The 25,137-nt window shown below is 54.0% G+C and overlaps 3 protein-coding genes across 10 annotated transcripts in view; 1 reads left to right on the plus strand and 2 right to left on the minus strand.

Moving 5' to 3' along the window:
- The first annotated feature begins 247 nt into the window (after positions 1 to 247).
- TMEM140 (transmembrane protein 140) lies at positions 248 to 14,748 on the plus strand. 4 transcript variants are annotated; one of them, XM_042925462.1, is made up of 3 exons: positions 248 to 775; positions 12,587 to 12,690; positions 13,267 to 14,748. In XM_042925462.1, exon 3 carries the CDS (start codon positions 13,304 to 13,306, stop codon positions 13,856 to 13,858), a length of 555 nt encoding a protein of 184 aa, XP_042781396.1. In that variant the 5' UTR covers positions 248 to 775; positions 12,587 to 12,690; positions 13,267 to 13,303; the 3' UTR covers positions 13,859 to 14,748. The 4 variants fall into 4 exon arrangements, with proteins under 4 accessions (XP_042781396.1, XP_042781409.1, XP_042781388.1 ...); XM_042925470.1 differs by lacking the exon at positions 248 to 775 and adding an exon at positions 12,120 to 12,476; XM_042925475.1 differs by lacking the exon at positions 12,587 to 12,690 and having other exon boundaries at positions 248 to 752.
- Positions 14,749 to 14,952: 204 nt separating this feature from the next.
- Positions 14,953 to 18,658, minus strand: CYREN (cell cycle regulator of NHEJ). 5 transcript variants are annotated; one of them, XM_042925519.1, is made up of 5 exons: positions 17,873 to 18,221; positions 17,683 to 17,756; positions 16,873 to 17,153; positions 16,537 to 16,612; positions 14,953 to 15,635 (listed from the first exon to the last, which is right to left on the minus strand). In XM_042925519.1, the coding sequence occupies exons 3-5, from the start codon at positions 17,010 to 17,012 to the stop codon at positions 15,381 to 15,383; spliced, it is 471 nt and encodes a 156-aa protein (XP_042781453.1). In that variant the 5' UTR covers positions 17,013 to 17,153; positions 17,683 to 17,756; positions 17,873 to 18,221; the 3' UTR covers positions 14,953 to 15,380. The 5 variants fall into 5 exon arrangements, with proteins under 5 accessions (XP_042781453.1, XP_042781436.1, XP_042781428.1 ...); XM_042925502.1 differs by lacking the exons at positions 14,953 to 15,635; positions 17,873 to 18,221 and adding an exon at positions 18,610 to 18,658 and having other exon boundaries at positions 15,676 to 16,612; XM_042925494.1 differs by lacking the exons at positions 14,953 to 15,635; positions 17,873 to 18,221 and adding an exon at positions 18,355 to 18,586 and having other exon boundaries at positions 15,676 to 16,612.
- A 2,512-nt stretch (positions 18,659 to 21,170) lies between these two features.
- The window catches only part of WDR91 (WD repeat domain 91), a 28,628-nt gene continuing 24,661 nt past the window's right edge, over positions 21,171 to 25,137 (minus strand). The window contains exon 15 of the mRNA XM_042925543.1: positions 21,171 to 22,821. Coding sequence (XP_042781477.1) covers positions 22,657 to 22,821 — 165 coding nt within the window. The 3' untranslated portion in view covers positions 21,171 to 22,656. The remainder of the gene's footprint in view (positions 22,822 to 25,137) is intronic.

Genomic DNA, 25,137 nt, shown 5'->3' on the forward strand with positions numbered 1-25,137 from the left:
AGGAAGCAATTTTTAAACTCTGGCTGGGAGCCCCTGTGATTACAAAATAAAAGCTTGGTTCAGCTCTTATTTTGAAGGAAGAGATGTTCCGCTGCTCCAGCACCGGCCCAAACACCCCTGGCGGGACGCTAAGCCCACAAGGTTTTGTGGCCAGAGAAGCGCGGATTCCTGAAAAGGAGGGGACAGAGGGCCTGAGTGCTTCCCAGTGGGGGATGGGGGGGGAGGGGGGAGGACCTGGGTCGGGATCTTAGACCAGATGATCTTAAAGGCCCCTTCTGAGTAAAACTGGAGGTCGTGTTTACTCGGAGTCTAAATCACTGGGAGCTTTGAGAGTGTCCTGGGCAGTTCCCTTTCCGGAGCTGTCGTGTGAGAGCGTCAGGACCCTTACCTGGCTCCTTCGGTCAACTGGTCGGGCGCCTCTGGCGTGGGTAAAGTACGCGATCTGGTGAACAACAACAACGTTGTTTACGTTCCCTTTTTCTGAAAAGTCACGAGCCACGGGCAAGTGAGGAAATGAAAGTGAAATCAGCTGATGTGACACCAGTCGGCGGCATCAGTGCCCTGACCTTCAGCGAGCTGTTTACTTGGGCACAACTGCAAGCGCGAGCGGGTGGGAAGCCCGGGCCGGCCTCCGGCCACCCTTCCCCTCTCCACCGGCCTCGGCTCCGTCTCCGGAGCCTGGCGTTAGGAAGCCAGCGAGAAAGGAGACTCCGCCAAACCTGACTCCCTGCCGGTCCTCTTTACGAGCGCCTGTGCGTTCTGCCTCTTCTCGTTCGTAAGTACCCACCCTGCGTGGAGCGCAGCTGGCCTGCGTCTGGGCTCAGCGTGGGCTCCGGCCTTTCGCGCTCTAGCGGGGCCACGCCGCCGGGCCGTGTCCGCACACCCGCTGCCCCCCACCCAGTGACCTCGCCCGGCCGCTCTGCCCTCCTTCCCTCGGCTCCCGCCACCATCATCCTGGGGGGCTGCGGCCCCCAAGATGGTGAGGGGACTGCCAGCGCACCCGGTTAGAAACACGCGGCGATGGGGGCGCCTGGGTGGCTCAGTCGGTTAAGTGTCCCACTTCGGCTCAGGTCATGATCTCACAGTTCGTGGGTTCCAGCCCCGGGTCGGGCTCTGTGCTGACAGCTCAGAGCCTGGAGCCTGCTTCGGATTCTGTGCCTCCTTCCCTCTCTGCCCCTCCCCTGCTTGCTCTCTCTCTCAAAAATAAATAAACACTAAAAAAAATTTTTAAAAAAAACACACACACAGGGATAACCTGGCGACAGGGTGTTGCAAAGTCTGTGCAAATAGATGTTTATGGCCCGCGGGGCGGGTTGCTCATCAGAAACGGGCAGCCAGACAGAAGCAGGTCACTGACTCGAAGTGGCTCGACTATTACTATTCCGAGTTACAGAAACACCCTGAGTGCTTAAAACATACACCGCGAGTTGAGATTGTCAGAAAGACCCGTGTTCTTGACTCAGAATTGAACAGGGTCTAACATATTCAGAGCCTATGTCATTAGACTACAGTGCTTCTCATGCCTGCCAGCGCTGATCTTAAAATATTTTCTTAAATACGGACTGTTTCCTTAATAGCTTCCGTTATACTTCTTCACCTGTAAAATCAAAGGTTCCTTTGGGAAAGAAACACACACACACACACACACACACACACATTATGTGATTCCTTCTTTCCTTCTCGACTCCTGACAACTAATGTGCATTTCTCAGTATCTTCTTCCTACACCCCAACCCTCGCCAAGCCCCAGACCTAAGAATCTGTTCATAAGATATCCCTTTTGATTCTGCACATAATCCCCTTTCTCAGGTTCTCGCCAGCCGACTCCTGCCTTACCTTACCTGATCATGAAGTCCGTTTGTGTTTGTTTTCTGCATTTCACTTTTACATAAATGCAACACATAATTCTGGAAATGTTTTTCAGGCAAAAAAAGAACAGTTCACAATGCCACCACCCAGAGACAGATGCATTAACATTTTAGAATGTTCCCTTAGTCTCTTTCTTGCAGTCATACTCTATTAGTGTGATTTTAGACTGGCGTTTCTAAAGTCTGCAGTCTCACCACTTTGGCGCGTCACAGTTTAATTCCAATGGTGGGCATTCAAGCTGCTTCCCGTTTTTTTGCAAAATGCAGTGATGAACATTCCTGTGTATAAACCATTGATTGCATTTCTGATTGCTGCCTTGGGGTAAACCCCTAAGTGGAATTACCAGGCCAAAAAGATAGGACTGTCTTTTGGTTTTAAGGGTTTCCATGCATATTGCCAAATCGCCTCCTGGAAAGTTTGCGCAAATGTTTACGGGTCACTTGGGCCACTGTCACTGTCACCGTATGACAAGGCTAGCCTTGCCATGAGCTAGGTGCCATCCAAAGTTCTTAGCCGCAGTTTTGATACGGAAACTCACAGGTTATTTGACTTGGCTTTTCTTTGCTTGCGCTACAAAGGCATAGACCTTTTTTCTCATGTTAGTTAATGAGATATAGTGATTTATATAATAAGAATATATATTTGGACTTTGTTGCCCTTGCTGGCACAGAGCTCCCAAAACCCTTGGAACACTTAGGAATAAGTGTGAATAGCGATAAAGGTGTCTTCTTTATTCATTAAGGAGCTCCTTCCAGCCACGTCTGGGTTTATGCTAATGAGCTGACTTTTGGAAAGTCCCTATAGACGGGGTTTGTTTGTGGGAGAAAGAGCCCTGTGATTAGAGGGTCTTGTGATTAGAGGGTCGGAACTTTTAGCCCCACCCCCCACAACCTCCAGGGAGGCAGACTGGCTGGAGATTCAGTCACCAACACCCAGGGATTCGTTTCGCCAGTCGGGCCCAGGTGACTAAGCCTTGGTCAGGAGCCGGGAAGGAGGAAGGGGAGACGGCTTTGGGGACTGAACCCTTAGCCCCAGGATCTGACACTCTCTTCCTGTAGATAATGTCAGAATTGGCTTAAATAGTAGGACACCCGCTGGTGTCACGGAGAACTGCTTGGTGGAGGAAAACGCCCACACATTTGGTAGAAAGTATGACAGCTACACTTACCTACTTGGCAGCCCTTTCCTGAAATCTCTTTGTTCCTTGTCCGTTTTGACGGACGGTTAATGTTTTTCTTACTCGTTTGTATGAATATTTGACATATTGGTAATATTAATCATTTCATATCTGTTGCAGATGCTTTCCACACTCGTTGGCTTTTACTTTTATTAGTTTGTTTTTGTTATACGGAAATGTGTCTTTCTTGTAAATAGTTAAATCTGCACTTTTTTTTTTTTTTTTGTAATTTCAGTTTGCTTTTAAGCTCAAAGTGTTCCTTCTCATTCGTAACCGAATCTTGACTTGTTTTTAGATCTTTTTTTCCCCTCTGTTCGTGGCATTTCACTCTTGGATCCATGTGGCGTTCACTTTGGTATGTGAGGTGGACATGAGGACTTAAACTAGTTTTGCTTTCAGGAAGCTAATCGACGGCTTCCACACCCGTTCATGAAAAACCTTCCAGCGAACTCTAAGACTTTGGTCACGTATTAACCCCGCATGTGTGGCTTTTCTGAGACACTCCACTCTTGAGCTGTCCATCCCGGTAGCCCTGGGGGGGTACCGTTCTGGGGGCTGGGGACCAATCTCGCCCCAGTCATCTCTGGGAATCTACCCGGGAGCCGGGTACCGCGACTACGTCAGTGACTCTAGCCTGCCACAGGCCTCAAAATGGTACACCCGAAAGTGACTTCACAAGCGTGACAAGCGTCTGCAAATGTCATCTTCCGGCACGTGGGCCGTATGTTCTCATTAGCGACTGGGATCTTCAGAGCTGTACTCGGCGCGCCTGGGTCACGCCACCTCAGCGTTCTCAGCCCTGTCAAAGGACAAAACAGAAACAATTGAGCGATGAGCTGACCCTTCCTTTATCTGAGGGAAGACAAGCTGTGGATTGGGGGAGTACAGCGCCTCCCAAGCATGGAACAGTCTGGCAGGATTTGGGGCAAGAGCCAGTTGTGTAGAGAAGAAGCAACGTGGGAAAGAATGGGCACAATTGGCCAGGAGGTCGGGGTTTCCTTAGAAGGCAGGCAGGTCCTGTTTTCTAGGGTAAGGTTGTGCTGGGGGGGGGGGGGGGGGGTTGGGTTTCCCTGACAGGTGTTTCACATGACTTAGGCTTAGAACTGTGACATGGGCTGGGCCACCAGGGCTGCCTCCATTTTGTGGTCCCGGTACAGGAATTCACTTTGTCAGCCCAAACCTGGACTTCAACAGACTTTGGGAGGTGAGCCCTGGGTCCCCCGCGCTTTGGTGGAGAGGTACCCTCTGTCCGCTGGGCAGCAGTGGGGCGGTGGGGGTACCGACAGCCAAGTCCCCGGGCAGAGCAGAGAGCGGCAGGAACCACAGCCTCGGCCCCCCCTCAGGCAGCCGGACAACCGGGAGGCAGAGGCCACAGCTGACGCCAGGGTGATGAGGCAAAGACTCGTCAGAGTGACCGAAGACTGGCTTTCCGAGGTTCTCGAAACTGGCCTCGAAGGGTAGAGGGGGAGGGCCCCTAGGTCTGCTACTCAGCTTAGCTGTGATCTGCTTTCTTTGAGTTAATCTGCATGTGTTTTGAAGCCCTTCAAAACGGGGGAAGAAGCCTCTCTCTCGAAAGACCTCTTGCAAAACTGAAGGTCCGAGTCTTTGGGTCTATTATTCTTTGCCTCCCCTTCTTCCAACGGTTGAGTGCCAGCCACGTCCAAGTAGGTCTCGGTGCTTGCCGAGGGCCCAGCCGGCAGGACGGGTGTGAGGTGACCCCTGGCCTCCGCGCGTCTGTCCTGGCTCACAGATCTGTCTGTGCGCTCAGCCCGCCACCGTCTGGGCGCCTAGAGCTTCGTGTCTGAGGGAAGAGGGACAGGAGTTAATAGAACACTCGGGTCGAGCGATGAAATCCACACCTCTCACCCTGGCCTACAAGGCCCCCAGGGACCTGGGTCCCCTCCCTTCAGTCACGGGGCTGCAGCCACCCCGGCCCCGGAAATCTGATCCTCTCCCAGGCCGGTGTTTATAACAGCCGCACTGTCTCCCTGGAGGGCTCTTGCCCAGGCCCAACTCGGGATGGCTCTGTCACATCCCTCGGGCCTCAAACAAATGTCTCCTCTGCACACAGGCCTTCCCTGACCCACTAATCTAGACTCACGGCTTCCACCACCTTCTCTCCTTTGTTTCATCCTGTTGGTTTCCTTCCCAAATCTTTTCAAAACTTGGAACGGTCTTTTTAAAAGTACACCACTGGTGTTTGTGTCCTCAACCGGAAGGCAAGCTCAGTGAGGCCAGGTTCCTGGTTTGCCCTGAGAGCTACTGATTCCACAGGGCCTACGGCTCAGGGAACTCTCCAAAATGTGCCTTTCGTGGAGTCACCAGATGAAACCCTGGCCTCCTCAGTAGAAGGGGGGCTGTGAATGTCTATCGGGATTGCAGGAGAGGGCTGGGCAGGAGAACCAAGAGTGACAGCCAAAGGCTGTCCTGCCTTCTGGTACGACTTATCCTCAAACTCTGCTCTGGGTCCTTAGCTTCCCATAAGCTAGCTGTGGAGTCCCGCCACTAAAAAGCAAGTGAGGAGGGGCGCCTGGGTGGCTCAGTCAGTTGGGCATCTGACTTCGGCTCAGGTGGTGATTTCACAGTTCGTAAGTTCGAGCCCCGCGTCAGGCTCCGTGCTGACGTCTCGGAGCCTGGGACCTGTTTCCGATTCTGTGTCTCCCTCTCTCTCTGCCCCTCCCCCGCTCATGCTCTGTCTCTGTCTCAGAAATGAATTAAATAAACATTAAAAAAAAATGTTTAAACATTAAACAAACAAAAACACCAAGTAAGGACGGGTCCAAGACGCAGGCGCGTTCTTGTGATGAAGGATTTTTTCTCCCGCTAGATTTTTTATGTTTTGACCCTCGTTCCCAGCTGGATCATCTGCCCGCCGCCGAGGCTAACAAGCAACAAAACAAACGAACAGAGAGCTAGTTAACATTCACGGAACCGCTGACACGGCCCACGTCCGTGGCTCGGTGTTCGTGGAGGTCTGGAGACGGACGGTTTTGACCCTGCGTGGCGGTCTCGTGGCGTGGTCGTGCTTCTGCTGGTGAAGCTGCTTTTCGTTTCCCTGGCACAGGCAAGCAAACCCAAATGTCACGCGCTGCCTACAAAGCTGCCCTCTGGCCTGGCCGTCCTCAGAGCGCGGAGCGACCCCCGGGGGCTGCCTCCGCACCTTTGGGACGCACCAGCGCGGGCCGGTTGTGAAAAATAAGAACCTGGGCTCACGCTTCTGCCAAAGGAAACATGACACATTTCCCTTTCTTCTTCCCTTTTTATTTCTGTCAGAGCCGCACCCACACCGCCAGCCACCCTGTCCTGCGTGTGTTCGACGGGGAGGTTTTCGGCAGGGCCGCTGGCTGCTCGGCTCAGACCCTGTTCTGGCTTTATCCGGACGCTTTATTCCCCCCCGCTTTGCTGCTCTCTCCCCCTTGGTGCCGCACCCCAGCCCCCCTCCCCTCGCTCTTCCCTCACCTCCCTTTTCTGCACAGTCAGGGCTCCAGTTGGCAGAGCGGGCCGGCCCAGCGCACCCGGCCTACGGGTGGGCGGGCGTGGAGACAGTTGCCACACCTCAGTCTCGCCACAGCCCCCAGGGACAGGCCAGCGACGGGGTCCGGAGGGGGAGCAGGTGCCGGAGGCCGAGCCGGGTGCTGCTCGAGCTCACGGGCCCTGAGCCCGGGCGCTCGGCCCCCGGGTCCACGCCCTTCCCCACCACCTGTGGCGGCCGCATCAGCGTCCAAGGGCACAAAAGACAGCTCCCTGGGGCGCAGGTCCCCCAGCGGAGCTCGGCAGGTGGACGCAGGCACCGTCTGTCTCCTCTAGGGCCGCACCGCGGCCGGGCTCCCTTCCCTGAGTTCCAGTTTCTTCTCCATGACAATAATGACTGACACAGTACTTACTAGGTCACGTTCCACGTGCTGTACATAAGCTACAAGATAAATTCTATTGTAGCCATTTTACAGATGGGAATGTTAGGCGCTGGGATGTTAAGTCAATGGTAGAGCTGGGATTTGAACCCTGGACACACAGCTGCAGAGTGTATGCCCAGAACGCTCAATTCCACATGGTCTCCACCGCACGAAGAGCCAATAACGACAACAGCGTCTGCCAGGCCTCAGCGGGCACGCGCACAATTCAGTGGAGGCAGGTTCTAGATGATTACGACAAGCCTGCCTGATGGACTGTCACTGGCCACTGGCCGGGGGACCTTGGGGAAGCTCCTGACCTTCACCGAGCCTCGGTTTTACTCCTCTGGAAAATGGGGATGGCAATCGTAAACCTGCTCCCACAGGGTTGTCGTAAGAACTTAATAAAATGGTACCTACTAAGTGCTCGGCACAGGGCCTGGCACAGAGTAAATGCCCAAAGAGCTTCTGAAATCTGTTTTTAACTATTAATAAACTCTCAGTCAAACCCGATTTCTCCCTGGACGCCTTCACTGGTCAAAGAGAATTCTCAAAACAAGTTCTTCCCTCTGTTGTCCCCTAGAGCTCTCTTAAATCACGAGTGAAAAGGAAGGCCGGGAGATGAATTTACAACTAGTAACAACCTCATCAGCTCGCTATTTTTTCTTTCAAGCTTCTGTTCTGTTCTGACAACAAAATGATACCATCAGTTTCTACCACGCGGTCCTGGGGGCCCCGGTAGGGACCGCTCGTGGGTGTGCCCTTGACCTCCGCTGTCCCCACATCTCATGTCCGTCGTCGGGGCTCTCGGTGTGCGGCTCTCACAGCTGTAGGCCTACGTGACGTATCTGAGAGAGAGGAGAATCCTGTAGAGAGCTCACGTTTAGAAACCGGGAAGAAGAGGGAGGGGCCAGAAGGAGGAGGAACCAGGACAGGGAAGCAGATGGAAAAAATCGACACAGGGAGGGGTCTGAGCAACTCTGTGTGCCGTTGCTGACGTTCATTCAGTCACTCGCGTGTCCTTTAACAGGCTTTTACTGAGTGCCTCCCGTGTGGCCCGTAGTCCCGGGCGTGGGGGACGGAACAGTGAAAGATAGGTCTTTGACAGATAAACAGACCAGCTAACCACAGACACATAAAAATGAGCAGCAGATACAAGTCCTTGCCCTCATGGAGGTTACAGTCTACTGGGGACCGGGGTCGGGGGGGACAAGAAATGTTGAGAACGTTAGATGGCACCAGAGCTATGGGGAGAGGGCAGGAAAGGGGCACAGGCAGTGTGAGCTGTGGGGCCGGTGGAGGGGTTGTCACAGGTGGAGACGCTAACCAGGGGTGTGGCCTCCGTAAGAAAGGGACGGTTGAGCAGAGAGGCCCAAGGGAGGCGTGTAATAACAGAAGAGCATTCCGGGCAGAGAAAATGGCAAGCATGGAAGTCCTGACTTGCCTTAAGTTCTTGGAAAATAAGGAAGAGGCCACTGTAGCCGAAGCTGAGGGAGGGGGTGAGGGGCGAGGCTAACAGGAGAGGTCCAAGAGGGGACAGTATCGAGGTGTCCTGTTCCTAAAGGAGCAGGAAGAATACCAGGTCGTCGTTGAGGTTGCCGTGGAAAGAGGGCACCCTGGGCAGAAGTCATCCTTGGTAGCACATTCCGGAACATATACACCCCTCCAGGTAGAACATACGATATATTCCCGGTGGAAGAACTCAGAAGTTCCAGTCTAGTCCCCACGCTCCTGGAGGGGGACTCTGAAGGGGACGTTCTTCGTGGGCACTCCGTTCCCCTCCGCGGGGCTCACTCTGAGAGTTCACCAAACACTTAATGAGCGAAGTAGAATTTCCACGGGTGGTGAGTGAGCGGTTGCCTGGCATGAGAGACAGTCGCAGGGGGGCTGTATACATATATATACATATATGTATGTATATATATATACATACATACATACACATACATACACACATATATATATACACACACACATTGTGTATAGATATACACAATATATATATAATATATATATAATATACATATAATATATATATATACTGTGTGTGTGTATATATATATATATATATATATATATATATATATATACACAATCACGTGGACGGGTATTCTCGCAGATCACAGACAGGTGCCAAGTATACTCGGGAGATGGAGACCGGAGCTACAAACCTGCCTCCGGGAAAGGGAACGAAGGCACTAGGACAGTTCGTAAAGTTCCTTTTGATTCTGTGACTCAGGAGAGCCATGGCACTTGAGGCATCTTGAGAAGCGAGTGCCAACGGTAAGGGACGGTGATTCACAAACATCGCCACAGCGTTGTGTCCAGTCTTACAAAGTAATGTCCTAAAGTACGGGCAGCCACGAAAACCATCGCGCAGGAAACACTTCTCGTGACATAGGGACATGCTCACGCCGTAATGATGTTGACAAAGCAGGATGCAAACACATATATTCGCATGAGCCTGACCGTGTAAAACAACATGACGGAAGGAAATGCATTGAGAGTGGTGGTTTCTACAACCCAAAGTTACAGATGAGTTTTGGTCACTCACATATTTTTCCACTTTTCTACCATCATCACGTGTGGCTTTCTTATAAACAGGAAAAAGTTCAGCTAAAAATGGCAGCAGTGACGCAGCAGCCTGCTGGTTCACCCTCTGAAGGAGGCAAGGCTCGTCATGAAAGGGAATTCAAAAGCTCGTGGTGGCGAGAACGAGATTATGCGCATTGTCAAAAGCCACGAAAGCCAGGGTGGGCTCTTAGGACAACGGAGAAGAGCGCCACGGGGTTTTCCGACGGAACGTCCAGAGGCATCCGCTACGAAATGTTTAGATGAAGAAGCTGCGACCAGCCTCCAGCCTCTCGGTCCCTGAGGTCCTGAAGTCTGTCCGGATGTCTGACGGGACACGGGGAGCAGCCAGCCCAGCGCCGTGCTGAGTGTGTCTGACACACGAAACACGGCCCCTCGCCTCAGGAAGCCTGCTGGCTTGTCAGGACACGCACACAAGATGTACACGCGCAATAACTGAGGGGTACCACAGGGCTTGGCTTTACTTTTGCTTTAATTTTCTTTCTTTCCTTCCTTCCATCTTTCATTCTTTCTCTCTCTCTCCCCCCTCTTCCTTTCTTCTTTCTTAACAAGAAGTTCCTTCTGTGTGTCAGGCACCGTTCAGGGGATAAGACGGACGGCCAAGTGGATAAAGGGGGCGGGGATCAGTAGGGTTTGGAGGCAGGGGGCAGGGCAAGACCTCAGGGGTTTCAGGGAGAGAGAGAGAGGGCAGATGGGGTTGGGGGCCGCCTGAGCACAGCCAGAGTGGAGAGCACCGGGAGCAGGCGCCCCCTACAGAGAATTAACTGCCAGTACAAGTTCAAAGTTGCCCAGTGGCACTGAGCCCCAAGCTCCAGGCGTTGGAGCTGAATTCTGTGCCTATAAAGACGGGGGAGAAGAAGGGGAACGAGGGGCGACCACCTTCCCCATATCTGTGCTCCTGGGCTTTCCAGGTCCGGTTTTATTTTGTTTCACTCTCTACTGGAACCCTCCCAAAGGGCAGTTGAGAGAAAGGCAGGAAGTCAAAAACAAAGGCCGGTCGCCTGGGAGCCACAGCCAGAGTTGGCTGATACGATGTCCTCAGGCCGCCACGCCTTTTGAACCTGGCTCTGTCTTCAAGTCAAAAATGCTTAAAAATAGCGATTTTTTTGAACCCAACTGTAACAGGCCTGAAATAGGGGCAAGAAGAGAGAACATCCACGTAAGGCCACCCGCACTCCCAACCAACGGAGGCAAGTCAAAGCTCATCTGCTACGGCACACGCGCACAAATCGGGGTTCCAGCCCTGGAAATCCATCCCGCACCCTGAAACACCTAAACCCACTAAAAACGTAGATACAGGTTTTTACAAGTATTTGTGAAATACGAAAACCGTACAGAACACCTACTGCCGGGGATGTTCCCGCACCGCGGGCTGGGCCAGCTAGAACTTCGGCTATGCTACTCTCACAACGCACGGACCAAAGACACCTTTCCATACCTGCTAAGCCTTGCTGTTGCAAGGGGGGTAGCGGGAGGTCCCAGGGCCTCCGCGGGATGGCCCTTCTCTGCCACCTCGGCGCTTCCCTGCCGAGCTCCCCTGAAGGAGAAGCCAGGGGCTGAGGCCCTTGGTGGACGGTGGCGACAGGAGTTCAAAACCTCACTGCAGGCACAGGTGTATGTTTCTGTTCTGACGGGCACCGGCCTCCCCCCAAGGTGCTGTCCCGGCTCTCGGTCAAAGGAGTTGCTTGCTGACAAATCTTTATTCTCATTGTCTGCACTGACTCAGGTCCTCTGAAGGGAGCCACCTGCTATAGAGTGAATCGCTGTGTCCTTCAAATTTCGTACGTTGAAACCTAACCCTCCAAGGTGATGACAGTAGGAGGTGAGGCCTTTGGGAGGTGATGAGGTTGAGAGCAGAGCCCTCATGAATGAAATCGGTGCCCTTGTGAAAGAGGTCCCAGAAAAAAATAAAGATGCCCCAGACAGCTCCCTTGTCCCTTCCACCATGTGAGGACACTGGGGAAGGATGTCCCTCTACGAACCAAGAAGGGGGCACACCAGACACCAAATCAGCCAGTCCCTTGATCTTGGACTTCTCCTCCCCCGCCCCCCGAGCTGGGGGAAATAAATGTCTGGTTTATAAGCTGCCCAGTCTGTGGTAGTTGGTGCAGCGCCCTCTCCCTCAGCGGGGCCCATCTCCTCTTCCCTCACACTTGTTCTCTTTCTCCCTCGGGGCACTTCCTGTTCTAGCAGAACCGAGATGGGATGTGGTGGGACGCACCTTCCTTCCAGCCAGCGGAGGGAACGAGGGAGCGGCTGCTCCCTTCAGAAGCCGCCCCCCAGGGCTGGACACGTCCCCTGAGCCTCTCCCCGGGGCCACCGCTGGCTGGCTGCAGGAAACCACCTGGCGCCCCAGGCTGGGTGCACTGACAGGATGGCCCTCCGTCCTTTGTCCCCAGCACCTTGTGTCTTGGAAGGCTAGTGGCACTTTGGCATGCAAATGGCTATTTTGTTCGGTAGTGGAAACTTTACAAATACAAAGGTATCGCAGGCAGACTACTGTGGTAGAAGAGCAATTTGGAGAAGTCCTTCTGATTAAAATCATAGTGAAAAGACTGTTCAAATACGATGAGGACGGTGTACGCTATTTTACGGGGACTACAATTAAGTTTTCTGCGGATCAATTTGGCAATATGCAGTAAGATCACTCAAAAGTATTTCTACCTTTGGCTCCACTTTAGATATCTAGCTGAAGGAAAAATCAGATTCCAACCAAGAATCATACAAGCATCTTCCTTAACTGTCACTTATAATAGTAAAAAATGGAAACAATCTGTCTAATGGCGGGACGGATAAATCTACGACACGAACTATCACACAGCCATTAAACATGTTTTTGCAGGCTATGTAACAGCTTTGAAAAATGTGCATAATATTCAGCGAGAAAATCATTGTGGTCAACAGTGTGACTATTTAAAAACACATCAGCGCATAGGAAAAAAATATTGGTAAGAAATTAACAGTGGTTCTACGTACGTGGTGGGATAAGAGGTTATTTTTTATGTATTTTTTTCTTTTACGTATTATTTTCCAAGATTTCTATGATTCCTGTTCTCAGGAAAAAAAATCGGAGACACTAAAAAGGTAGCGAGTGCTACTGTGTGATTTCATGAGCAGGTGGCCTCTTGCCTTCACCAAGTAATGACTCCCAGAGCAGGGCAGGTAAGCTCCCGGAGAAGTCTAGCAGACCTCGTCCCCCCCCCCCCCCCCAGCTTGTGTTAGAACAGGCTACAGGGCTTCTAGAACACACCAGTGCCCCACCCCAACCTGGAAGTTCCGATGTGCCGGGTCTGCCCCCTGGGGGGCTGCTGCGGACTGACAGCCGCCCTGTGCCTCTAGCGCCTTCCTCCTCCTTCAGGCCCCCAGGGACAGCGAGCCTCCTCCCTCACCCCAGACAAACCCACCCTCGAAAGGATCTGAGAAACTCCCTCACAAACATGTCCAGGGGCTTGTGGTGTTTAAAGGGCAGCAAAGCCTTTGTTCAAAGGGCATCCATCATTGTCACCGCTTTCCGGCACTCAGAGGCGGGGGGAGCCCCTCCTCCTGAACGAGGCCAGAGAGGGGGCTCGCGGTGACTTACCAAGTGCATCCCGCCTGCAGGCTCCCTGTGACTTCCTGTTCCCGCTGGGGTTGGAGGGAAGGCTGCCACAGGTGTTTATGGGATTCCAGAAGGGAGAAGGCGAGCTTGTGAGGAAACCGGGAGGGAGGCCGGACATTCACGGGTGTGACTTCCCTCAGGTGCCCCGGAAGGCGGCCTGCAAAAGGGCAGGAGACGATGACCCTCCCAAGGCCAAGGCGGGGCAAGCAGCTGCTGTTCCTGGGCATCATGACAGTCACGGTGGCGGTCATCTTCCTGCTGTTCTACGCTCTCCTCTGGAAGGCCGGCAACCTCGTGGACTCGCCCAACCTCAGAATCGGCTTCTACAACTTCTGCCTGTGGAACGAGGGCACCGGCTCCCTCCAGTGCCGCCAGTTCCCTGAGCTGGAGGCCCTGGGGGTGCCGCGGGTCGGCCTGGCCCTGGCCAGGCTCGGTGTGTACGGGGCCCTGGTCTTCACGCTCTTCGTCCCCCTGCCCCTCTTCCTGGCCTGGTGCAACAGTAACGAGGCAGAGTGGCGGCTGGCGGGGGGCTTCCTGGCGACGTCCTCCATGCTGCTGGCCAGCGGCCTGGGCCTCTTCCTCACCTACACGTGGAAGTGGATCCGGCTCTCCCTCCTGGAGCCTGGGTTTCTGGCTCTGGGCACCGCCCAGGCCTTACTCCTCCTCTTGCTTATGGCCATGTGTGTGTTCCCTCAGAGAGCAGAGGACAAGGTCAAGCTTGACAGCTGCTAGTTCCGTTGAGAGGCTCACGATGGCAAGAGTTCAGTTTGAACTATGCTCAGAGAAGGTGCCGGAAAACTCATGGGCTGGCATGTCTTCTCAGCCTGTTTCATAGCAAATGCCGGCCTCAAGCTCTGGCAGACGGGACCCACCGCGGAGGAGGTGGGGGTACCCAGTGCCGAGAAGGCCAAGGGCGCAGCAGTGGCAGCCGCGGTACCTGCGGCTTGTTAGCGTGGGGCTGTCCATCCTTTGGGACTTCCGAGGTTCCCAAGGACACACCACAAAAAGCTCATTGTCATGAGAACTCCTTTGACGTAAGGATTCCCATCACGAGGCCTGATTGCTAGGATAATTAGCCACATGTCACACTGGAACCGAGTGAAGGTTCATGGCAACAAAGGGGGGACGTTATGAGAGAGTGCACCTCAGCGTCCCTGGGGCCCTGGTTAGCAGGCTCCCCCTCCCCACGGTGGGTGTGAAGCCATGAGCCCGTCTCCCAAAGGCCCACGAGTGATCCCTGAGGGAGTCACTAAAGACAGAACACGTGGGCACAAAGACAAGCCTTGGTGGCTTTGAAGGTTCTCCCGAAAAGTCTCCCAGACCTGAAGCCAGACAGGGCAGGGGCGTCAGCTGGCAAATCGTTCCCAGCATGTGACCTGGGAGTTGGGAACACAAAACGCCGAATCCCTGGGCAGGAGGAAGGTGAAAAGAACTGAGGGGTTCCATACAGATGTCGACGCCTTCGCTTCTCCACCCAGAATTGGAAAGGACATAAACACAGCTCGCACACTGGGGAACTGTTTGTATTTTTCAGCACCTATATATTGGAAAACCTATACAGCAAATGACTGCCTCATTCTGTGCCTGTCAAAAACCACACTGAATAGAGTCAGAAACACGGACTCTGGCGTGATCTTGTCTTTAGGGTCTTCGCAGGGCTCCCGTCCCACTGGCGCTTTACAACTGCCCAGGGACTGAGGCTGAGCCGCCAAGTGGCAGGACGGTGGCCGCCTGGGGGAGGGGGGCTTCCGATCTGCACACGGGGTTTCAATATCCCACACAGAGCAGAGCACTGTGGGCGGGGCAGCTGCCTGGGGGGGGGGGGGGCGGGCTGCGCGAGTGACGGGAACTGTGTTCAGAACGGCCGTCCTCCTTCGGGAGAGATCAGGGGGACCAGACGGTGGGGGATTCCACTGCACTTAGCAGCAATGCCTCTTTTTTGTTGAAAATTATTAAGTTGGCTCTTCGGTTCCAATAAGTTTGGCCACCATGTCCCCACCTTCCCTGGACCTGGAAGGCCAATAAAACCACGGCCTCCGAGTGGAGAAGGCACAGCGCAGGGAGAACTTCTGACGGAAGCGCATTTGGACTCCTCACGTGCACACACTCAACAGGGCAGCTCCCCAAGGAGGTGACTGCCTGCCAGGGAGGAGCGGACGAGGGGAGGAGCGGGAGCGGCCGGCAGGCCCCGGGCAGGAGGGGAGGCCGGCTTCCTCCAGCGCTCTGGGTAGAAAGTCCTGGGAAGCCTGTCCGTTCAGCTGAAAAATATCTCCCTGACGTATTTTAACATGTCCTCGTCCTCCTCGGGGCTTCTGCTGCGGGCAGAGTCAGACCCCGCGGGCCCCTGAGGGCTGTGGCCTGGAGAAAGGGCGTCTTTTTCATTCTCCTCGTCCTCACTTCTCCCAGGAGAGCTCGGTGACGGTGACAAAGCGGAGTGGGCCTGGGACAGCTCCGGCTTATCAGCGCCAGCCGGAGTCGGTGGCTCCAAGGGCTGTTCCTGTTTCCGGGCCTGCGGGGTAGGAGAAATGAGGGGCAAAACAGACATCGTGCTATTTCCCGAATGAAATAACCGCCGGCGACGCAGAACACGTGCGGAAGCCACTGTGAAGCGTGTGACCGGCTCGAGCACCGCCCCAAATCAGAGCCTCCCCCTCTCCACCCCCCCTCCCCCGGCCACCCCTCACAGCTCCCGAAGAAGTCAAGACCCCCTTGGGAGAGAGGCGGGCAGGGGCCTGAGGAATGGCAGAGTGGAAAAGACAAATAGGAAAAGCGTATCTGGAAAGGTGGGGGTGACAGAACGGAAGGACCACGGGTACAAAACTTGAGTGTGGGCCTACGTTCTGTCACTTATCGGCTGTGTAACTATGGGAAAGTCCCTGGGTGTTAATATCTCCATCTGTAAAATGGGGACAGTAATACCTGCAATCACTATCACCGGGTTATTGCAAGGGTTAAATGAGGCAACAACCTAGGAAAGCACCTGGTCAACTAGAAAGTACTCCACAACACTAAGGTGGCAGTTACTGTTCGCTTCAAAAGCCAGGAGACTTGGGTGGCATTCGGCTGAGAAGTCACCTCACCCACCCGAGACCCTTCAGGGGACGTAGCAGTGAAAAACTTCCGTCCCCTCCACATACCACACACAGTCACCCAGAGACAGCTGCTCTCCCACCCACGACTACTCCCTCCCCAGGTGTCCAGCCCCAAACATTCAGTGACACCGCACGTGGGGAGAGGCCAAGGGGAGCACAAGAAGCGCTAGACAAGGGACAGCTGGACGAAGGGGGATGACAGATGACAGGGCTCCCCAAGGCCGACTGAGAATGCAGGGCGTCTCCTTTATTGCCATTAACCAAGGGCCCGGTCCGGTTTCTGGTCGTGAGAATAAGAAGAGACACAGTGGACTTTACCTCAATCAGTATCCCCAGGGCGACATCCACCATTTCGGCTTCACTCATGCAGTACACAGTCCTCGTGGCAGGAAGTCTGAAAGGAAGGCATGATGCTACAGATGGGGACAGACGGGTCTCGGGTCTCACGTCTCACGAGGGGGTAGAAAATGAGGGCAAGAGTCCCATTCCCAGGCCTCCCGATTTGCCACGCGCACCTCTGTGGGGCTGAAACCCCACCTCCCCCCCCACCTCACCGTTCTGCCCGCACCGCAAGACTCAGCCCCAGCAACTGTGACGCCTCCAAACCCTCCCTCCCTCCTCATTCTCCAGGACCCCGACCGGAAGTTGTCCCACCTTGCGGCAGCAGCCCTTGGCATTGCTGCCGATGTCCTCGCTTTCGGGGTCTTCACGGGCACTTTTCTCTTCTCGGCCACCTGGGCTGTCATCCATGTGGGAAGGACCCTCTTTTTATCCCCAGATTTGAAGGTTTCCATCTCTCTTTTCTCTCATGAAGGAAGACGAGTCAGGGCCCAGGCTTAATGACTTGCTTTTCTAATTCAGGACGGGGAACCCCACTCTCATCCGACCAGGAACTTTAGGTCTGTTTGTCCTGCATGGGAGTCACGCTTGAAATCCTACAAAGAACAAAGTCCAGTGAGCTCTAATAAGCTGGAATACTTCCAGTCACCAGCTGAAATTACTGGTCAGGACAGGCCAGAGGTGGACAGCAGGCCCCAGGAGACTAAGATGGCCCATTCCCCTTCTCCCTGCCATCCAAGATGCTCGCTGTCCCCAGGGTGCCTAGCCTACCCTGAAAATCTCTCTCATGATCTCTCCCTCATCTCCCCAACTCCAGACTTCTCATTTCCTCTACCTTAGTGTGGTTACAGACAACTCCAAGACCATTTTGATTCCCCGCAAGGTTTAAATGGCCAACACTCCCTCCCTTAATCCAAAAATACTTCTGGGTGGCCAGATTTTAGCCAGCAGTAGGGATTAGGAACCACAACCGGACCTGCTCCAGGAAGGAGGTAATCCAGAAGGTGCCCTGACAGCCTGTCTCATCTAACCTGGTCTCTCTTCTCCCCACCCCCACTTACCACCGCCACAGCCCCTCCCCCTACAGCTCAGTCCCCACCCAGGGACTCGGGGTGCAAGTCTCACCCTTCCACTTGGCAGTCCACTCTGAAAGCAGTCCAGCTCCGCCTAGGGAGGCTCTTACTGGAGCAGAGGTTTGCCTAGAAAAGGGTCAACCATGAATAAGCGATCCCTCTCTGAATCACAGTCATTTATTGCTCATCTTAGAAGACTGTTTACAACTTAAGAAAAAAAATGAGCATGACGTCATCCTAACCTGTCCGGCCAGAGGGCAGAGCTTGCCCAGTGTACCTGGTTGCTGTCAAAATTCAGGCAGTGATGATAGCCGACTGTTCCCATAACTACCCGAGCCCTGCTAACCGCCAGGCGCAGACACAGCCCCGCAGTCAGGCACACCGACATTTATTCCACCCGCAGGCAGATATTATCAAGCCCATTTTTACAAACGAGGAACTGACAGCAATGTGCCCAAGCTTCCAAAAAAAAACCGGAAAGGCCAGCCAGGCCTCGCAGCCGGGTGCTGCAGGCCGAACCCTGTGCCTAAGGGCCGCCGCGCTGCCGGGGCTCCGAGAAGCGCAGAGGCCCGGCGCGGGGAGCCCGCGAAGCCGGGCAGAGCCCGCGCTACCTGGGTGAAACCCGGCCCCGCCGGCTCGTGACGTGCCCGGCGCTCCCCAAGCAAGGCCCGCCCCGCTCTCGGGGACCCTGCGCCACCGGGGCCGCTGCGAGACGCGCGCCAACCTGCGGGGGACGAGGGCGGAGCGGAAGCACGTGGACAGCCACGTGAGGCCTCGCCGGCCGCGGGAACGGCCGGGACCGCCTCCTCCGGGCCCGCAGGCTCGCGGCCCCGTCGCTCGGCTACGGCGGGGCGGAGCCGAGTCCCGGACCACGCGCCCCTCCGGCCCGGCCCTCCAGCCTCCCGGGCCCGCGCGCAGCTCTCGGCTTCCGGGGCGGGCCCGAGAGGCGGCGCGGGGCGGACCCACACCCCACCCACACCTGGCAGGCCGGAGGGACCCGGCTCGGCCCCGCGCGCACCTCCTCCGCCCCGCGCCGCCTCGCCACTTCCGGCCCGCGGCGCGCCCCCTGCAGGCAGCCCGCGCAGTCGGCGTCCCCGCCCCCGTCCCGAGCGGTAGCCGCCAGCTGTCCCGGGGCCGGGTCCGCGACACTCTCTCCTTGACCCCGCTCTCGCTCTCGTCGGGCTCCTCTGAACCCTCATCTAGGCCCTGCCTCTGGAGCTTCCCTGCTCCTCTCTGCATTGTCCAATTTTCGCAAGCATCCTACCAAGTCATTTTAGCCAGGAGCCCCACCCTCCAATCCTGATCGCCCTCAAATTTGGGCGGGCTCCTCATTTTTCACCATTCCCCAGGTAGTGTCTGATCGCCTAGATTGCCTTCAGCAAGGATCCTGGTCGCCGAGTTTAGCGAGCTCCAACCCTTCCCCTCCCCCCACCTCCCACGCCCCCTTTACCTTCGGTGACTCCTCTTAGCAGCTTTCCATCCACTCTTTGGCTATAAAGTCCCTTTCCCTCTTGTATTCAGAGTTAAGCCTGATGGCTCTCCCTTACTATAAAACCCAATTGTAATACACACCCTTGAATAAAGTCTGCCTTTAAGTTTTTAACAAGTGTCAGTAATTTTCTATTTAATAGAATAGTTTTTCTTTAACAGGCCCCAAACATGGCTCCAATTGAGGTCTGCTAGTCGGATTTTAATATTACAGTGTCAATTCCTGAACCCCCAAATCAGAAATTAGGGTGAGGGGAGGAGGGCCTGCATTATTTTAAGGCTCAGGATTCCCACAGGGACCAAGTTCAAGTCTCGCTGCTGGGGTGTAGGCATCCCGGAAGGAGGGGGTACAGGGTGAGACCCTCAGGTGCAGGGAAAGAAATGATCTTAAAGTAAGTAGGTGTCACTAACACTTAACATTCAGATTGGTGGCCAGGTGTTCCCTTTTCCAACCCGGCAGCTCCACAAAGCTTCCCAGGAGTCCGCGGTGTTTGCGTTCAGCCTGATGCGAGCACTGCGGTGGACACGTGGAGCTAGCATCTAGCTTTAATTAAAATCACACTCAGTTTGGGGCCCCTGGGTGGCTCAGTTAAGCATCAGACCTCGGCTCAGGTCAAGATCTCAGGGTTCCATGAGTTCAAGCCCCGGGTGGGGCTGGCCTCCCTCCCCCTCACTGCCCTCTTCTGCCCCTTGCTCACTTGTGGCTTCTCTCTCTCAAAAAAAAAGTCACACTCAGGGGTACCTGGGTGGCTCAGTCAGTTGGTTTCAACTCAGGTCATGATCTCACTGTTTCATGGGGTAGAGCCCCAGGTAGGTTTCTGCGCATGCTTGGGATTCTCTCTCTCTCCCTGCCCCTCCTTCACTCGTACTATCTCTGTCCCTCTCAAAATAAATAAACTTAAAAAAAAATTTTTTTTTTTTTAATCACAGTGTACAGCAGCCTCAAAGAGGCCAGCAAAGAGACCCCAGGTCGCAGATGTGACAGACATGACAAAAACACAGAGGAAACTTCTCCCACCAGAGGAATCTTCTTCTACCGCATTTTGAGGTAAAAGGATGATTAGAACTGACCATCTGGCCCCAAAATGTGAAATTATCAAGACACCATCTGAAATGTGATTTGCAACAGATCCGCCAATGGAATAATTACCCTCCGCAGGCCAGAGGTGCACAACTGTGGACCTTGATCCGAAGCTTGGAAACTCCCTACCCTGAAGATCTCTACTAAGTTGTGTGGCACTTTTGGTTTCTCTAAAGCACGCTCACCTGCTGGGCCAGGAGAGTTTAACTCAATCAAGGCTTGAAGAGATAAACCAATGGTTTCAAGTCACAAAACCAACCAGTCCAGCACCGAGGTCACCTGGCTGCAGGCTGCACCCGGACTCTGCCTGCAGTCTTTCCAGAGGGGGCCACACCAGGGGCAGGACCCACCTCTCTGGTTCCTCAGAAGTATTAGAACCACTGACCTCCAGGGTCCTCTGCTCTCAAGCTGGGAGCCAGAACAAACCCAAGTCTAACTGGTGAAGTGTCATTGGTTTTTTTTTTTTTTTTGTCAATGAAAGAAAATACTTATCAGTGGAACCACTCCCTCCATATGTGCCTCCCTAAAACTTCTTCCCAGCAAGCCGAAAAATGAGGTCTGAGAAGCAGGAAACCTTTGCGTCTGCATAGAAGCTGCTTGAAGGGAGAGAAGCCCAGGCAGGGGAGAGAACACCCGAGCAGTGGGATCTGGATGGGTTGAAGCGAACCGCTGAAGTGCTCTGAAAGCCGTGCTCCTGGGGCCGAGAGGAGGCGGCAAGCAGACCGGTCCCCAGGACAGCCAGGGGTGTGGAGCCTGGGCCAGAGCTGGGGTCCACACCTGCACCAGGGACACAGGCTCCAGGACCCGAGGCTGGACTGGCTTGATGGCTTCCCTGCTACCCTGCCCTTGCCCCAAATAAGGGGAGGGGTCTTGCTGGGCTTCTGGGTAGGTGCCAAGCAGCTATTGTGAAGAAGGGAAATTCCAAGTTTTGACACGTTTTACTGGAGGATGAAAGCCCATCCTGGAGGGGGTATGGATGCGACCGGGAGGAAGGCCAGGGTGAATGCATCCTGACGAGCCCTCAGGATGGCGCGAAGACTGGGGAGAAGCAGGCCAGGAGGGGGCAGGTTTCCGTATTTGCTCATTTCAAAAGGGTTTGGGTTTTGTGTTTTTAGGCAGTGCTGTGGAAACCCACACAATCCTAAACTGAACTGAAAACAAATGCCCAGAGCATAAAGGAAAAGACAGAAGACACAGCTTTTCAAGTGTTTCTTTGCAATCCTTGAAGATGTTTCGGTAGCAGTGGAGACAGTACTGACGAGAGAGAATGGGTACAAGATAGAAAGTGAGACAAAACTTTGAAGTTCAACGGGCCATGTTCTCACTCGAACGAAACACATGACCGCTTCTTAAACGTCCTACAGCATCGCTGGGGGACGTGAACAATTTGCTGTTTCAGTGCAGAAGATGGGGAAACTGTAAATGGAGAGTCTTGGTTTTCTTCGTTTGAGTAGAGGGTCACCAAGGTAGAAACAGGTAAAAATGTGTAAGTCACTACTTCTTAGTCTCTGGTGTTCTCTCATAATGGAGCCACATAAATACCTACTTTCCTCCACATCCCAGCAGAAGGGTGCCAAGGCGTCAGCACCAACTTCTTCCCGATTTTCCAGAAGTAGGTAACAGGCCAACGCCCGGCCCACCTCAGATGGAAAAGCAAGCTAGGGAGACCCGCTCCGGTGCTCTCGCCATTCACCAGCAGAGGGCGCTGGCACCCGGCTCCGGTCAACCTCAAGGATGTGAAGTTGACAGAACGACAGGAGCCCCAGTGGCAGAGGGACAGGGAAACCGAGTGCAGAAGGCAGCCCGGAGCAGAAACCTGGGACCCTAACTTCATCCCGAGAAGCTCCACCGACGCAGGGAAGAAAAGGAACGCTGTGACCTGACTGGAGCTCAAAGAAACAGAATAGCACATGCCACAGCTGGCCAGCGGGGTGCGGGAGAGGCCGTCCTACCCCGAAGGCGGAGCAAACCTCCCCCAAGGCTCAGCCCTGCAGCAGTGGGCGCGCAGGGGTGGCTTGCGGCTGACCGGCTCCCTGCGGGAACATGTGCCTCTTCAAGGACAAGGGGTGAAGGGACACGCTCTGCTGCACACACACGTTCCAGAAAGAGATACCAGGTGACAGCGAGAGCATTCTTTTTTTTAAAAAAATGATGAAAAACGAGCAAATATATACAAAATACTGTCAATCTCTCCTGGGCCAACAGAGCAGCCATCAACGATGCGTCTCCTGCTTCCCGAGCTCTCCTCCTGCCCCCGGAACAGGCCTGCGGCACAGCCCAGCCTGTGGGTCTCCAGGGCACTCGTGCCACGACTCCGTGCGGCTCCCGTCCAGTCTCTCCCTGGAGACTCCCCGCACCGGCAAGGAGTGGAAGCAGACTGCCCTGTCTTCCCGTCCCATCTCCCCACACCCCCCAGAATAATACTGCTTCCGTGGGCGTCCCTCGGGTTGGGCCCCATCAGAGTTTATGCGCCAGGAGGGTGGTCAGCTTGATCTTGCCATCCATGGAGGCAGTGAGGCACGTCCCACAGTCCATGGCGGTGCTCCAGTCCACAGTGACCACGGGGGCTCGGTGGCCACCCAGGCTCAAGCAGCTCTCCAGAACCTTCTCATCCCCACCCAGCTGCAAGACAAGAGAGGCGGCGTCAGCAGGCACTGTTCACAAACACAGCTACTGTATTCACCAAACTGCCTCGAGCCTGGTAGCTGCTACCCCAATCTGAGGACGTGCCCGGGCACACATGCCCACCTTTCCAGAAGATCTCAGTTTAATTTCTTGGGCCAGGAAGCGCCTTCCCTACCTCAACTATAGTTACTCCTTCGTCTCAGGTGGAAAACAAGATCATACGTTCTCAAGGACCAGAGAATTTTCTCTGCCACCTTTAACCGGCACTCCCCGCCCAGTTCTTTTCCTACATGGTTTACTGCTCCCCAGCATTAGATCCTGGATCTGCTGCTCGGCTGCCCATTTGCTTCCCACAGGAATACGAGCTGTGGCACCCAGCACAGTGCTGGCACAGGCAGGCCCCTGAGGACACATGCACAGGCTCCCCCTCTCCCACCAAGCCCACAGCTATGAAGAGTCAGCAGGTAACGAGGAAGGGGAAGCCAGGAGCACGATGAATAATGATTAATCCGGCTATGGATAACACCCAGGAGTAGGACGCAGAAGTCTCTGGCCTTTGTGGAGAAAACATCTTTAAAAGTCATAAGTTATAAATCAATATCAAATACAAAAATAAAAAAATAAATTTAAATCATAAGTTGTTTAAAGATCATAAAAACAGGATCCAAAGTTCATTATATTCCTTAAGTAAATCAGACCCCATAACTGGCATTTCAAAAATTGTACAGAGGGAAATCTTCGGACCCATTAATTGGTTACAGAGCACGTCTGACTGCAAATCATCAGGCCATAGTGACCACAGAGGCTTGGTGGCCACCCAGGCTCAGGCAGAAACCCAGAACCGTCTCCTCCCCACCCAGCTGCAGGAGGACAGGAGAGGAGGAGGCATTTGGGACAAACGACAAAGGCTGATTGGGACAAATGACAAAGGCTGATCAGGACAAATAACAAGTGACAAAGGCTCATCGTTACAAATACACAAACACATGCAACACACATAAAATCATACAGAGAGCGAAGTATAACCTAACTGAAACTCAATTTTTAAATAAAATAAACTACAATTAGGCTTGCAAACAGAAAGCTCTTATTTTTACAGCATCTCCCGACAGCAATTACAAGAAACTGCAGAGCTAATTTTAAGAAGGCCAAGAGCCACTAGACACATCATGTGTGGAAAAGAGGAGCCTCACTGATGGTAAACCCAGATGCCCCAGGGCCACGCTCCAAGCCAACAGTCTAGAAGGCTCCTGACACTACATCTCCAGAGTCCTCCTTACACCCCATCCCATTCGAGTGCTCTCACGTGCCTTTATCTCTGTGGGGCCCCAAGGCCTGCCTTCCTCCCTGTCTCTCCTCTGGCCTCAAATCCATAGACCACCCCCCACAACCTGCCAGGGGATCTTCCCTGAGGACTCGGCCCCTGCCCAGCTCCCTCCCCTCGGAACCCCAACACTGCCCTGTCCCTGGTGGTGGTGTCTCGAGTGTGAATCCCAGAAGAACAGGATCGCGCTCTCTCCCCCACATGCACTCCACAGCGCCTAGACCAACAACTGCGCACAGCTTCTGTCCACACCACGTGCGGTCCACTGACTGATGAGCCATGGCAATGAGGGCATGGAGAGCCCCCAAGCAGAGGACATTCCACCTGTGACTCTATCCCTACAGCCTAAATACCACCGTTAGGCAAAGAGTTAACAGTGAGGCTAAGAATTGGTTTGTGTGGTTACCATAAACATATGCTTAGGCTACAACTCAAATCCTAATCACTAGTCTGTTTGATAATATTAGTAAAATACAAGACGTTTATAAATTCATACAATTATATTTTACAAAGTACATGAACCAGAGAAACTCGGACACGAGAATTAAAACAAGCGTATAAACTGAGGGACAAAACCAAAGCGGACAACTTACATCATGCTGTGATCAATCACACCCCCAGATTTCTGCTTTGGCCATGGGACTGGAATATCCATGATCCATGGGATCCCCAATAAACTAATAAATCTATACCACATTAGAGTAACTAAAGCAGACCACAGAAAGCTCTTGCTTGTGTGAGGCATGTTCCCCAACCCAACACTCTTTCCAACCCTTCTCCCTATTTCTTCGTGTTTTCTATAATAGGTATTATTCCCAAGGAACAAAAGCAGAAAAGGTCCAGAATCTGCAAATGGACAAGCAGAGAAAAGGACAGGCGTGCCATACTCTGTCCCCACTCCTGAGCTGAGAATCGGCCCCCTTGCCCGGCCTGCAGCAAGGAGACCCCAGGAGCTATCCATCCGGGGTCAGAGGCTTCTCTGGGGCCAC

The sequence above is a fragment of the Panthera leo genome, chromosome A2 (assembly GCF_018350215.1).
Source record: "Panthera leo isolate Ple1 chromosome A2, P.leo_Ple1_pat1.1, whole genome shotgun sequence".
NCBI lineage: Eukaryota > Metazoa > Chordata > Mammalia > Carnivora > Felidae > Panthera > Panthera leo.